The sequence below is a fragment of the Labeo rohita genome, chromosome 9, assembly GCF_022985175.1.
Source record: "Labeo rohita strain BAU-BD-2019 chromosome 9, IGBB_LRoh.1.0, whole genome shotgun sequence".
NCBI classification, from domain to species: domain Eukaryota; kingdom Metazoa; phylum Chordata; class Actinopteri; order Cypriniformes; family Cyprinidae; genus Labeo; species Labeo rohita.
In genome coordinates, this window is record NC_066877.1 from 15,176,879 (window position 1) to 15,191,065 (window position 14,187).

Below are 14,187 nucleotides of genomic sequence, written 5' to 3' on the forward strand. Positions count from 1 at the left end.
ATTTACAAAACCTCATTCAAATTTGGAGTGTCGGAGAGAGCGCATCTATCGATCAGTACGAGCGGACTGCATCCTTTTGGGATTAAAATCTGAAGCGTGTTTTTTTTTTCCAGTCCACTGCGAGAGGCGCGTCTTCTATACGGTGAGTTTAGCCCTCATTCCTCACATTTGCATGGCGTTTACTGAAATGATGTTTGGAAGCGGTTGTTTCTGCGCAGCGCGTAAGTTTATCGTGGGCTTGCAACTGCAAATACAGCTATCTCGCCTTAGGGGAAAGCGAACGCCATTTTCTCCAAGAGAGGGCTTATACTGTTTGGCAACCATTTTAATGCATGAAGTTTTTCCTGTCATATTTTGCGTCGTTGCAGCCTTTACAGAAGCTTGTGCGCTCAGCATTAGTGACATTTATAGGTGAGGTCGGTGCAGCCTGAACAGTGTATGGTTTTGTGAATGGAGGTCTCTCTTTTTTCCCCCCTCACGGATCGAGTTTCACTTCATTGACAAAAACAAGAGGCCGTCAGGGGGCTCGGAGTGGGAGGAGGTCCTCACCCCTGCTAAATCTTATATTTACTTTAAGCACTTAATTTAAAGGTAGATTTATTGGGCGTATTTCTCCATAATAATGTGCAAGATGTGTGATGTCTCTTTGTCTCTTTATTCCAAAAAATGTAATGAAGTTTTAAAAGAACTGTTTACTGCGTTATTGGTTATATTATTTTGTGTGTTTTTTTAGTTATTTATCCCTACTTATTTTTCATGCGTTTTTAGAGTAACAAATAACAAAGCTGTGGGTTTAAGTATGGCGAGCGACAAAAGTGCGAGTTTGTTCCCGTAAACTGCACTTAAAACTGAACGCTGAAGTTTAGCAGCTGAAGTTTTCCGTAACGTATTAGAAGATAATTGTTAGCTTTTTTTTAATTCAGTATTTATTTTATATTTTATAGAAGTCACCTGTCAGGATGTAATTTCGTTGTTGATGTGCATGTCGGTATTAAATTAATAAATGGTAAAAATAAATAAATCTTGTAGTATGTGACCATGGACCACAAAACCAGTCATAATGGTCAATTTTAACTTACTTTCCATTGGTGTATGGTTTGTTAGAATAGGACAATATTTGGCCGAGATATAACTATTTGAAAATCTGGAATCTAAGGGTGCAAAAAAATAAAAATAACGAGAATATCGCCTTTAAAATTGTCCAGATAAAGTTTTTAGTAATGCATATCACTAATCAAAAATTAAGTTTTGATATTTATGGTGGGAAATTTACAAAATATCTTCATGGAACATGATCTTTACTTAGTATCCTGTTGTTTTTTGGCATAAAAGAAAAAGTCGATCATTTTGACCCATGCAATGTATTTTTGGCTTTTGCTACAAGTATACCCGTGCTACTTAAGACTAGTTTTGTTGTCCAGGGTCACATATTTTATAAGGTGAGTGTGTAAATCTAACTATACACACACATCTTATAAAGAGTAATATTTTTACAATTATTTTTTTTATTATTAACAGTCAAGTAAAGAATCGTTGTTTTGGTAGAACAGCATGAAAAGAAAGGTCAGCATATTAAAAATGCATAAAAATACCTACAACAATAAACAATAAAATCATATATTATTACACTAGAAACATTAAAAAAAAAACAACATTTAAAGTATCAAGTAAAGAATTGTTATATTGCGGAGAAGCATCACAAAAAAAGTTGGCTTGGTCTTCACAGTCGCCTCTTCCAAGTGTGCAGTTGATCCAGTAAGTTAGTATCCAGTGTTCCTCAGAATAGATGCTTGGCCAGCAATTCAACTTTTTCACTGTTTATTCATGGACTAGTTATATAAGTGGAATATCAGTGTAGTGTAACATGAAATGTATGCTTTCCATTTTCCACAGTTTATCTTCATATGTTCATGATTCTTTTCATAGTCTAATCAGCAGCACAGATGGTTGGCTTTGCTTATGTAAGGTTTGCATTCATCTACTGTGGATTGCATTATGCCTCTCTCTCTCTCTCTCTCTCTCTCTCTCTCTCTCTCTCGCTCACTCTCCTCGCCTGTCTGTCTTTACACATACGCTCTGTCAGGAGGGTTGTTGTGAGGGTAACAGAGAGAGAAGGGGGAGGATGAATACACAGGATCAGATGGATCTGAGGGTTTTGTCAGCCTGTATGCAGGGCTTGGTGTTTTGATGTGGGACACACTTGATTGTCCAGTAGATCTACTGCATGATTCATCCTTTTTTTGTTTTCCTTAGAAAAAGCAGACGACCCGCAGAGGTCAATATAACAATCGCTTTTAAGCGAAGACCCTTTTCTGGGAGCCTCCTTGAAGACCCAGGTGACATGGACGGATTTTATGACCAGCAAGTACCATTTATGGTCCCACCTAATGTAAGTACGTTTTAGCTTTTCTGTAGATGCATAAAGCTAATGGTGTTTTGTGTTTCAGCATTAAGTTAGGCCATACTGACCATGAGTGTTTTTCCACAGCAAAAGTCATTACAAGTGGAGCAACCGTATAGCCGAGCAGTTAATGACAGAAAAAGAAAGTTAGTGGAGACTGAACTCGCTCAGGATACAGAGGGTAATTTCAACCTAATGAACATGACTAATGCATGCTTAGCAGATGGATCTGATTATTGAGATGCATTAACTTGCGCTCAAAGTAGTTTGATTGATGCTGTGATTGTTGAAGGCCGCCTTTCATTTATCATATAGTGATTTTGTCTTTGCATGTCACCCGCAGAACTTTTCCAGGATCTCAGCCAGCTGCAAGAAATCTGGATCGCAGAAGGTTTGTAACATTTTATTTTCATGCATGTCATTTTTGCTTTGTCATGCAGCTGACGTTTATATTTCAGACTCATGAATATTTCTTATAACTTGTCTCAGCTGCTGTTTATTTTTTATGACGCTCTGGCCCTTTAATTTGGTCCGTTGCGCTGGCTTTGCGGCAGTGTCCAAAAAGTTGGCGCCGAGATGGCTGTTCATTTTTCGATGAACGGAAAATACAAAAATAAATGCTGTCTGACAAATTAACATTGATCTGCAGATTGTTTATCAGCAGGGAGCATTGTTTGCAACTCTTTCATGCTCTCCAATCTCTCTCCACAGCTCAGGTGCCCGATGATGAACAGTTTGTCCCAGATTTCCAGTCGGAGAGCTGTGAGTACCTTGAGATGTATTATTTATTCTCCTTGGCAGTGTACTTTGGATGCAGTCCAGAGAGGGCTAGGGAAAACAGCAGAGGCTGAACTCTTGGAGCTATTTATTATTCATCTCTTGCTCAAATTTAAAGCCAAAGTTTCATGGGAAACAAAGGAGATCTTGGACTAAGGATGGTGTCGAGTGGCCAGACAATCTTGTTGATTTAAGTTGTTGAAGATGCCAGTAGTCATACTCGCAAATGGAGCTCACAATATAGTGCATGTTAGATATTTTAGCATGCCTTACCTTTTAAAGTAATTGATTTGCTCTTTAACTTGGTCAGTGGTGTAAGATCCCCACACACTCAACCCAACGGCGCTTTGATTTATTAGGACTTAAATGGTCTTTCCGCTTTTCATTCTTGCTTGAATCCTCTCAGCGAGAACCCCCACAACTACCTATTTTTTTTTAGTGAAATCAGCCGATTGGTATCAGCATCACATGATCCGAGCTCATAATCAGATTTCACACTTTCATGCACTCCGTTCAGCCTCTGGAATGGACCGGATTCCGACGGGAAGGGTGAGAGGGAAAGGCTTCCCCTCCCGGCCTACCTAAACCCACCAAATCCACAGCTACTGAGGCTCGTTTCATTGAGGGTTCTCAGTCCAAACGTACCCAATTTGTTAGAGCCTGGCCACAGGAATCAAAGCCAAAGGAAATACTTGAGGAACGCTCGGCGGAGCATTTTTTGTTATTTTTCCCCCGTTTTGTCTCTGAAGTTTGTTTTTGTTTTCGTCTGATGTTGAGGCTAGGAGACTGGGTGTGTACAAGGGCATGCATTTTGGTCCGGTTTTACATGTCAGTGTGGTGTTACTGAAAAGCGTAAGAATGTTATGAGAGTTTGTGACGTGCTGTTTATAAAATGAGACACTTTGAATGTAAGCCATAGGTTTCTTCATGTGGAATTCTAGTATAAACTTTTCTTACAGTCTTTTCAGTGTCAAAGGGTCATCTGGACGTCACATGCCCTCCTACACTTTCCCAGTACCGTATCAGTGGGGAGTGGCCCTTTTTTTAGCAATAACCCTAATGCCCACAGAGCAGAAAATCATCTCACTTCTCAGAGATTAAATATTTTAACTGAAAACTGAGAGATTTCTGTCCTTCCACTGAATGTTTACACCACAAAAAATGTAATGCACCAAAAAGTTAGTTAAGAGATACTAAAAAAAAGTCAGTGAATTGGCTTGTACCTGAACTTTAAAGGTGACTTAACCTTTTTATTTGTGATATACTGTCTAAATTACATTCACACTGTTGTTTTTGGCCAAACAAATAAGAATATAATAATATAATAACAACAATGACAGTAATAGCCATATACTGTAAAACAGTTACACTGTAAAATAAATGAAAATAAATATTTCATAGATATATTATTTTTGCTTTACACTACAGTAGGGAAATTACAATACTACTTGCCTAATTTCTACACCTGAAAGAGACATTTTGAATTTGGACTGCATTTGAACTGCTAGCTGCCAGCAATTCATACTGCACTTTTATTTATTTATTTATTTATTTATTTATTTTTATTATTAGATAGGACAGTAGAGAGCTGTCAGGACAGTTTTGGGTGGAGAGTGGGGGATCGGGATCGTTAAAGGACCTCGAGATTCGAACTCGGGTTGCACAGTTGTGCTATTATTTAAGCTTTTATTTTGACGGAAATTGCAGGAGAGCTTTTATTTTGAAGGAAAACTCCAGCTTCAGTGAAAACAGGCTTACAAAAAATGTCTCACTACAAATGTAGTGAAATGCTGTAATCATCTGCCGCGATAATAAAGCATATCTGGTGACCGTTGCATTCCCAAACGCATGCTAAACTCACAGCACATGCAATAAATTAGTTCACTGCATTCATTTACTGTGAACGGAGCCATTCTGAGGCGCGGGAAACACCGGATCACAAGCTGATTGCCAGAACGAAACGTGCAGGGCGAACAGAATTGATGAAGGGATTAAGCAATATTGTGCTTTTGATTTTAGTTCGTTTGACAGTTGTGGCAAAGCATAATGGCCCAAAACACAACTTTAAAGAAAAATATTTTTAAAAACTACACCTTTTGCATGGAAAACCTATCGTTTCATATTATCATGTGACCACGATAATATCGAGATGGATTTTTTCCTATTTTTAATAGGATTCTATTTGCATATAAACACTAATCAGTGCACACATAGAGCTTATCTTTTTGGGTGAACTAACACTTTAACCATGCGTTTAGCTTTCACGTGTCTACCTTTTGTCTTTTAAGTACGGTCTGGGTGATTCATCTGGCTCGACTTGTGTGGATCCAGTTGCGTTGGCCATTATGTGGCGCCGGATATGAGAGCTTGATGCAGAGATCCAGGGGCTAATGGTTACAGTGCGGGGAGGAAAATCATTCACAATCATTGAATTACGACCACACTGATTCATGAGTATTGACTCGGCTATGATGGAAATCTGAGGGGAGCGCTTTGATTGCACGTGTTGTTCTGCACCATGATACTGATGGGCAGAACGAAGAGCTTTTATGCCTCGCAGTCGATTGTCATTACCCGTGAAATATGGCGGTTTAATGGTGGAGAAGAATCTCCTTCTAAAGCGTTTCACTGCACTTTCTGTTGATGTGTTCGATTGGACGCTCTGCTTCGTTAGAAACATCTCCTTTTGCTTCTTTCTCTCGCAGTGATGTTTCATGGCCCACCGCCGGCGAAGATCAAACGCGAACTGAGTCCCTCCAAAGAGCTCTCCCCCTGTAGCCAGGATAGAAGTCCCATGCCGTATGGAGAGAAGTGCCTTTACAGCTACAGGTACTTTCTTATCTATCCATCTTAGCATCATTGAGATCTTCTTGTCAGTGTGGTGATTACTAATTGTTTTTATTTTCCTCTAAACAGTGCCTATGAAAGGAAGCCCACAGCTGGGTTCAAGCCATTGACTCCTCCCTCAACGCCCGTCTCACCATGTGGCCCCACCAACACTCTGGGGACGCGTCCCTTGCATGAACAGACGACTCCTCCTGTCTCCAACACGACATTAGGGCAGCGTCTCCTTCATGGGCAGCCTTCAATGACTAAGACCACCCCCAGCCAGCAGGCTCTCCCTCACCACAGCCAGAGCCCACCTTTCGCAGTACCCTGTCCACCCCTAAACCGTGACGCTCACTTTAATAATGAACCTAGGTCAGTGTCTGCATGATTTCAGGAAATTTGAACTTCAGTGGAATATTTTTTTACATCAAATTTTGATTAAATCAAAATTTATTCAGACACCTTCAACATTTCTCACATTATCACAGTTTATTTGCTATAGTTGGTAAAACGGTAATAAAATATAACAAGAACTTTGAGTTAAACTGTGTCAGAACAAATTCATCTTGATAATGTCAGATAACTTTGATAGAAAGGTATGTAATGGATTACAATCAACCAAAAATTCGGACAACTGTTGATATGACAATATTTACACAACTATCAATACTTTGCTAACCAATTACCAAGCAATTCTTAATTTTGTTCAGTCTGTGGTCTAAAAAGGCCGCATTAGCAATTAAAGAAAAAACTCTAAAGCAAGACATGGTCAGGTCAAAGTGTCTGAATAATTTTTGCTGCCAAATTTTTTATCAATTTTACTTGTAGTCCACTGTATGAAGAATTTTGGGTATAGAGTTTCACAGTTATTGTAAAGGAAAAGCTGAATTTTCAGCGGTCATTATTCTTCATTGTCCTTCAGAAATCATTCTTGTATGCTGATTTGGTGCTCAAGAAACATTTATTATCATCAACACTTATTTTTTCATGCATTTTCATGCATCTGTATTCTTTAATTAATCAGTATTTATTTGATATAGAAATTTTTTGTAACATTATAAATGTCTTAACTGTCATTTTTGATCATTTTAATGTATTCTTTGCTGAATAAATGAATATTAATTTCTAAAAAAAAAAAAAAAAAAAAAAATCTTATTGACCCCAAACATTTGTTAGTTATATTATAATATATCATATGGCAGATGACCCTTCAGCCGTGTTCATTTTATGAGGTCAAAAAAATGTGGTGTACATCACTGCTGGGGGGCTGTAATAATATGACCCTCGTGGGAATAGATTGGCTGGCGTCCTGCCCTGCCACCTGGAGCTGAATTCCTGGGAGCTTGCTGGAGAATGTGTGGCACATCATTTACAGCCAGTAGCATAAGACTCTAAAGTGCCAGTGATAAGCTGCTCCTTTATTTATCCTGTGTCACATGACCAAAACATCTATAGTTTTACATGCTGTTTGTTTATGACTTCCATGAATCATAAGCAGCTGCTTGGAATTAAAGAGATAGTTCATTCAAAAATTACAGTTCTGTCATTAATTACTCATTCTCATGTCGTTTCAAACTTGTAAGACCTTCATTCGTCTTTGGAACACAAGTTAAGATATTTATGAAATCCGAGAGCTTTCTGACCCTGCATAGACCGCAATGCAACTGACACATTCAAGGCCCAGAATGGTTGTAAGGACATTGATAAAATAGTTGAACCACTGATATCAAATGGAAATTTTTTTGTCCTTGCTACCTTTTTTTTTGCCTTGAACTTGTGAGGTGAGTTGCGTTGCTGTCTGTGGAGGGTCAGAAGGCTTTCAAATTTAATCAGAAATATCTTAATTTGTGTTACAGGTTTGAAATGACATGAGGGAAGTAATTAATGACAGAATTTTCGTTTTTGGGTGAACTATCCCTTTAACTGAAATTGCACTCATTTACTCCAAATTTGTTTCTGATTTTTAAATGTTGTTGTCTTGCAGGTTTCAGCGGCAACTTTCAGAGCCTTGCCTTCCGTTCCCACCTTCTGACACCCAAGGAAGACCCAACTTCATGCCACAGGTCCCCAGCACTTCACCAAGAGATGGAAGGCCACCATACCATCGCCAAATGTCCGAGCCCCTGGTTCCTGTGCCTCCTCAGGGCTTCAAACAGGAGCTCCTAGACCCTCGCTACACTGAGCAAGGTGTTCCCAACATGGGCCCATCCCAGGCTGCCTTCCACCCGATGGCCATCAAGCAAGAGCCACGAGACTTCTGCTTTGACTCTGGTGAGGACTGTCCCATTTCTTAGAAATGGTATTGAAGTGTTCACAATCTGCCTGGGCTTCACGAGAGCTGTCTGGGTGAGGGCATGGAATGTATTTTGTGTGCTTGCATGGGCCTGTGACTTTTAGCGTTGTTTAGTGAGGTGTATACGAACAAAAGCATGCACACATGCAAACCTTGAACCTTTGCGTGCATAGAAGAGACGTTCTGAGAAGGCTTAGCTCTTCGTGCCTATACACTCCTTAAGTGCAGCGTTATTAATAAACAGGGCTGTCTATTTACCATGCTAATTTGCCCCTGAAGAGTTTGCAAGTTATGTAATTAAAAAAACAATACTGTATAATACAGTGATCCATACATTCAGTCTTGCACACTTTTCCAAGTGTCATACTACCCCTCTAGGTTTATGTTTGCAGGTTAGTGATGTAATTCCAAATCCTCTTACTGTCCTTCTTATAAATGTGTGCGTCACGTATTGCATTTGCATGGGGGTGGCTGAACTGAGTCCTTTCATCTGTACGAGAGCCTGACAGATGATGCATCTGATGCAATCAATGAGGATCGCATACTCAAAGTAAGACAGGAAAGAGGTGGAGCGGCCTGCCGAATCACCAGGACACACAAGGACAGATAAAACTTGATTGTCATGGTCCGGTATCTCGACACGGCGGCTAATCCTATTTGGTGACTCAGTGCTCACTGCTAATGCCGCATGTTTCTTTGGTGTGTTGATATGAGCTTAGCCAGCGCTACCAGATGTGTGAGACCTGACATTCACGGCCCAGCTGTTCCATCAGTGTTTTAAAAGGACCGGAATGATTGTTGTTCATCGTCTTGGCTTTTTAGAGCTCCTTTAAAACCTGTCCATATGCCAAATCTCTATGTCTAGAGGCTTATTTTATTTTATCTTTAAAGTATTTATTTTAAATAAATTTGACTCATTTATCATTGTTGTTTTGCAGAAGTGCCTAAGTGTCAGTCTTCATTTGGGAGAGCAGCAAGCTTCTACCAAAACCATGAGAGTAAGTGGCATCGCTATTGAAGCATAAACTACCTGACTACAGCTCTTGCATGCTAAAACTATTGTATCCCGTCCTAATCTAACATACAGTGTCTTTGTTTCTTCCCTTTGCCTGTAGACTTCTCATTCGACAGAGATCAGCAGTTGTATTTCGATGACACCTGTGTGGTTCCAGAGAGACTTGAAGGTAAGATTTCACAACAAGTTAATGGTCAAATGGTCATCTCAGTAGTTGTCAAGTCCTTAATCTGCACTGGAACGATTCACTGATTCACCAGGGCACCCCTTTCTTTGAAGAGAGAGCTAGTATGGTGGTGCGAAATGAAGACTGTGTCCACATTAGCCACATTTGTCTTGGAATTTCTCGCCTGCTTGTTCATGCCACTCTGGGCAAACTCTAATCCTCGTAATTCTTGTTCCTGACAGGGAAGGTAAAGCAAGAGCCCTCTGTGTATCGTGACGGGCCGCCTTACCAACGTCGCGGCTCCCTCCAGCTTTGGCAGTTCCTGGTAACGCTTCTGGATGATCCTGCCAATGGTCATTTCATTGCCTGGACAGGACGTGGAATGGAGTTTAAACTAATTGAGCCAGAAGAGGTGAGCGCCAACATTAAGTTTTTTCACTTTCTTCAGGCACACACAACATTTACAGTAGCCCTGTATGTTCTTGCTTTTAGTATCTGGGGTTCTATTCATGTATTTTTTTAGGGCTGCCCTCGACTAAAGATTTTTCTGGTTGTTCATTTTAAGCATTAGTTGACTATTAGTCGCATGTTTATTAATAAACCATATAAATCATAATAATGAGCCTTTAATTGCTTACATAGCATAATAAGCGCTCAAGCGTATGCAAAAAAAGCTTGTCACAGCACACCAGCAGATATAATGATTATGAATGTGTCAAACAGCAAGGAGATTGCATTAACGTTTTAATAGTTTATTGATAAACTAGCACTTTCTTTGTTTTCGGCTTAAGAGATTAAGTTGGCGTCACTGACTGGTCATCTCCGCAGTAGTGATGCACCTGTATGCATGTTTCATACGGATTACATAATCTGAAAATATTTATTTTCCAGTTGAATTGGTTCATTTAAAAGTAGACATTTCACTCTATATTTTTCATGTCTGTAAGGCAAGTATACACAGAGATTTGAAGTTTCGCGCCCAAGTTTACAGAGACCGAGGCGGCAGAAAGCACATCCTGTTTTCTTTAATTATTTTACAAAAGCGCAACGTTTCGTTGTTATTGTGAGTGCACACAAATAAATGTAGAGTCTTTACAGATTCAAAAGATGTATTACTTTTATCTGTATGACCAAAAATGACAGAGTATTTTGAGCATGTGAGCACACCACCGCCTCCATCTGCGCCGCTATTCAGCTTCCACACTCCGCACAGACACTTGAATAACTGAGAATGAGTGACACTGTAAAGTTGCTACTACATGCATCTTTCAGGTGAAAAGTTTTGAGGTTGATGAATGATAGATGAGCATTTGGATGTCCTGCCCAAAGTACTATATGACCATATAGATCATTCGTTAATGATCTGTCTGTCACCGACAGCGTGACTTCGGCAGTTCCTGTGGATTTTTTTTTTTTTTTGTTTTTTTTTCTGGGACTAAGCGACTAATAAAATTTTGGTTGACCAAGTTTGTTCTCGTCAACTAATGGTTAGTCGACTATTAGGGGGGCAGCCCTAGTATTTTTGTGTGAATTCTGGGAAAATGCTAATGAAAACTAAAATACAAATAAAACTTCTAAAATGAACATTAAAGGGATGTTTCACCCAAAATGGAATTTTTTTTTTTTTTTTTTTTTTTTTTTTGGAGCTTACGCTATGACTACGTCCTACGTCATCCACTTGAACGCCAATCTCTCGTGAACGCACATACGACAGTTACCTGAAGCTATAGATTATGGTTTATAAAGTTTTTAAATATGGATGTTTTTGGATATTGATATGGATTTTTTTTTTTTTTTCTTCAAACACATTGATTTACTTCAAAAGGCCTTTATTAACCACTTAGAGCCATGTGGAGTACTTTTTATGATGGATGGACGCACTTTATTAGACTTCAAAATCTCAACACCCATTCACTGCCATTATAAAGCTTGGAAGAGCCAGGACATTTTTTTTTTTTAATATAACTCTGATTGTATTCATCTGAAGAAAGAAAGTCATATACAATCAGCTTAATTGCTTAAGGATGAGTAAATCATTGGGTAATTTTCATTTTTGGTGAACTTTTGCTTTAAAAAAAACAATTGAGGTGGAAGTTTTTATATTCCCACCCACAGATAGTCAGCTTGAACTTCTTATTTACTTCCCTATTTTTCTCGCAAAAAGGGAACACCACAGACCTTTTTTGTTATCTTGTCATGTAGCACTGATTTTGTTCCATACTGCCAACTAAATTTAAACAGCAAATTAACTGACAATTGTCATTTGTGTTTTTAGGTGGCCCGACGCTGGGGCATCCAGAAGAACAGACCGGCCATGAACTATGACAAACTCAGTCGCTCACTGCGTTACTATTATGAGAAGGGAATCATGCAGAAGGTAAAGGCAGGTTCACGTTTCTTTTACTCTTTTTATTCTGTTACTAATCATTTGTGACCCTGGACCACAAAACCAGTCATAAGTAGCACAGGTTTGTAGCAATAGCCAACAATACATTGTATGGGTCAAAATTGGTGATATTTCTTTTATGCCAAAAATCATTAGGATGTTAAGTAAAGATCATGTTCCATGAAGATATTTTGTAAATTTCCAACCATAAATGTATCAAAACTAAATTTTTGATTAAAAATATGCATTGCTAGGTACTTCATTTGGACAACTTTAAAGGTGATTTTTCTCAGGTTTTTTTTTTTGTGCACCCTCAGATTCCAGATTTTAAAATAGTTGTATCTTGGCCAAATATTGTCCTATCCTAACAAACCATACATCAATGGAAAGATTATTTTATTGACCCTTATGACTGGTTTTGTGGTCCAGGGTCACATATGTGCTATAATTTGTCCATACCCATTTATTTCTTTATTTATTTTGGATAATCTAATGCCCCTTTTCTCTTTTCAGGTTGCTGGCGAGAGGTACGTGTACAAATTTGTTTGTGATCCCGAGGCCCTCTTCTCAATGGCCTTCCCAGACAACCAGAGGCCCAACCTTAAAGCAGACCCGGACAGCCTGCCCGGAGTGGATGACGACACGCTTCCGTTGGCGCACTACGACGAGGCGGCTTCGTACTTGGTAGACGGTGGCGAGCAATGTGTTGCTGGGATGCCTTTCCCCGACGGTTACGTGTACTGAGCCTGAACTGTTGATCTGACTGAAACACATCTGTCCCTATTGCCTCGACTCCTTTTGAACTGTTGCCCACTTCCAGATTAACCCTCCCAATCATTAAAAAAGAATGAGGAGAAATCTGCGAGCCACCTTTTCTCTGGCGTGAGAAAGGTGTCAAGGAGGTGAGGAAAGCTGGTTTCCCACGCTTAAACCTTCCTCGTGGCAAACGGTCACTGCCACAGAGAAGACGAGGTTGAGCTGGAACCGACCGGTGCCGAAAGACTGACAGATCTCACTGCGAGAATTGTAGCAATTCTGTTTTTGACAATCTGCTTTTTTAAAAAAAGAAAAATTGGTAATGAATTATTAAGAGACATCCTCACAGAAAAATGAACCCTTAAATGCAGCACTATTTAATAGTTGCCTTTTTGATCCGAGTTAATTTTGTTTTACCTCCAAACCATGTAGACAAGAAGTCAAAAGGGCTTTATTTTACAAGGAGAAAAAAATGACCCGTTTGTTTCTTCAGACTTAAGACTCTTTAGAAAGCTGGCTTTTATACAACACTTTTTGTTGAACTAAATGTGGACAGCTTTAATTATGCTGAGGAATACAGAACATGTTCTTTTTGTATTATTTGGTTTTGTTCTGTGTTGGTTTTATATTAACTTTTTGTTTCCATGCTGGTTAACCCAGGGGTTGTTGATGTGAAGTTAAACCAGAGGCACTCTTAGTATATTTAGACAACTTCACAGGACTGTTAACCCATTTTAAATGTATTTCTGTATGCCTGTCGCTATTTAATTTTCATTTTCACTTCCCAAAAAGCCAAATTTTGAATTACAGTTCATAAAATTTTCTCACTTGACAACATTCAAAAGGGATGCACTAGTCAGATTCTCTCCATGCTTTAGTGTAAGTGAAGGTCAAACAACATTTAGCCTCTTACATCATTTTTTTGGCATCATTTTATATTTTAATGCACCAGGAAAGCAGGAGCATCAGGGCCTTGCATGCAATAAGGTACAAGAAAAATATTTTCCTGGTCAGCTACTCATTGCCAATCTCAAGTTGATGAAAGACCACTGCTTCCTTTTGCATGATGTATTCAATGATCAGCTGTCCACTAACATATCGCTTAATGCTGGACAAAGAAGAAATTGTGGAGTTCTCTGCATTTGTATTCTCTTTTTCTTTTCCCTTTTTTTTTTTTTTTTTTTTTTTTTTTTTGAAAAGATGAACTTATATATTTTTGCAAAGTCTGCATTTATTTGATTTTATTGTATAAGCTGTATAGTTCTGCCTGTAACAGATACTCTATGTATGTTTTAAATGGATCCCTGTGTTGCAGTGACTGCACACCAGTGGTTACCGGACGCCCTTTCCTGGTGGGTTCGAGAGCAGTGCCTTTTAAATGAGAGGTGCAGCTTTTAAAATAACCGTTTTCTCATGGAATGAGGGGCTTGTCTCAACATCCACCACAGAAGGGTTGTCTGCACTTGTACAGGCTTAACCTTGTCCCCTCACAATGTGTACCTTACACTGCTGAGTTTATAATCTGTACTGGGTACAATAAACTGTCCATTCTGCTTCACTTGCA

General features: G+C 39.1%; 1 protein-coding gene across 3 annotated transcripts; it reads left to right on the plus strand.

Moving 5' to 3' along the window:
• On the plus strand, positions 1-14,187 carry etv5a (ETS variant transcription factor 5a). Of its 3 annotated transcripts, XM_051119218.1 has the most exons (13): positions 1-142; positions 2,254-2,389; positions 2,489-2,582; positions 2,745-2,792; positions 3,113-3,163; positions 5,884-6,007; positions 6,095-6,379; positions 7,992-8,278; positions 9,239-9,298; positions 9,416-9,484; positions 9,724-9,893; positions 11,757-11,864; positions 12,381-14,187. In XM_051119218.1, the coding sequence occupies exons 2-13, from the start codon at positions 2,342-2,344 to the stop codon at positions 12,609-12,611; spliced, it is 1,575 nt and encodes a 524-aa protein (XP_050975175.1). In that variant the 5' UTR covers positions 1-142; positions 2,254-2,341; the 3' UTR covers positions 12,612-14,187. The 3 variants fall into 3 exon arrangements, with proteins under 3 accessions (XP_050975175.1, XP_050975173.1, XP_050975174.1); XM_051119216.1 differs by lacking the exon at positions 1-142 and having other exon boundaries at positions 2,069-2,389; XM_051119217.1 differs by lacking the exon at positions 1-142 and having other exon boundaries at positions 2,071-2,389; positions 11,757-11,858; positions 12,381-13,804.

Bases quoted from the DNA above. Each gene is read 5' to 3' on its own strand.
- etv5a (XM_051119216.1), top strand. From the start codon at position 2,225: ATGATTCATCCTTTTTTTGTTTTCCTTAGAAAAAGCAGACGACCCGCA. The intron at 9,894-11,756 runs GTGAGCGCCAAC...TTGTGTTTTTAG, and splicing joins AACTAATTGAGCCAGAAGAG to GTGGCCCGACGCTGGGGCAT. The intron at 11,865-12,380 runs GCAGGTTCACGT...TTCTCTTTTCAG, and splicing joins GAATCATGCAGAAGGTAAAG to GTTGCTGGCGAGAGGTACGT.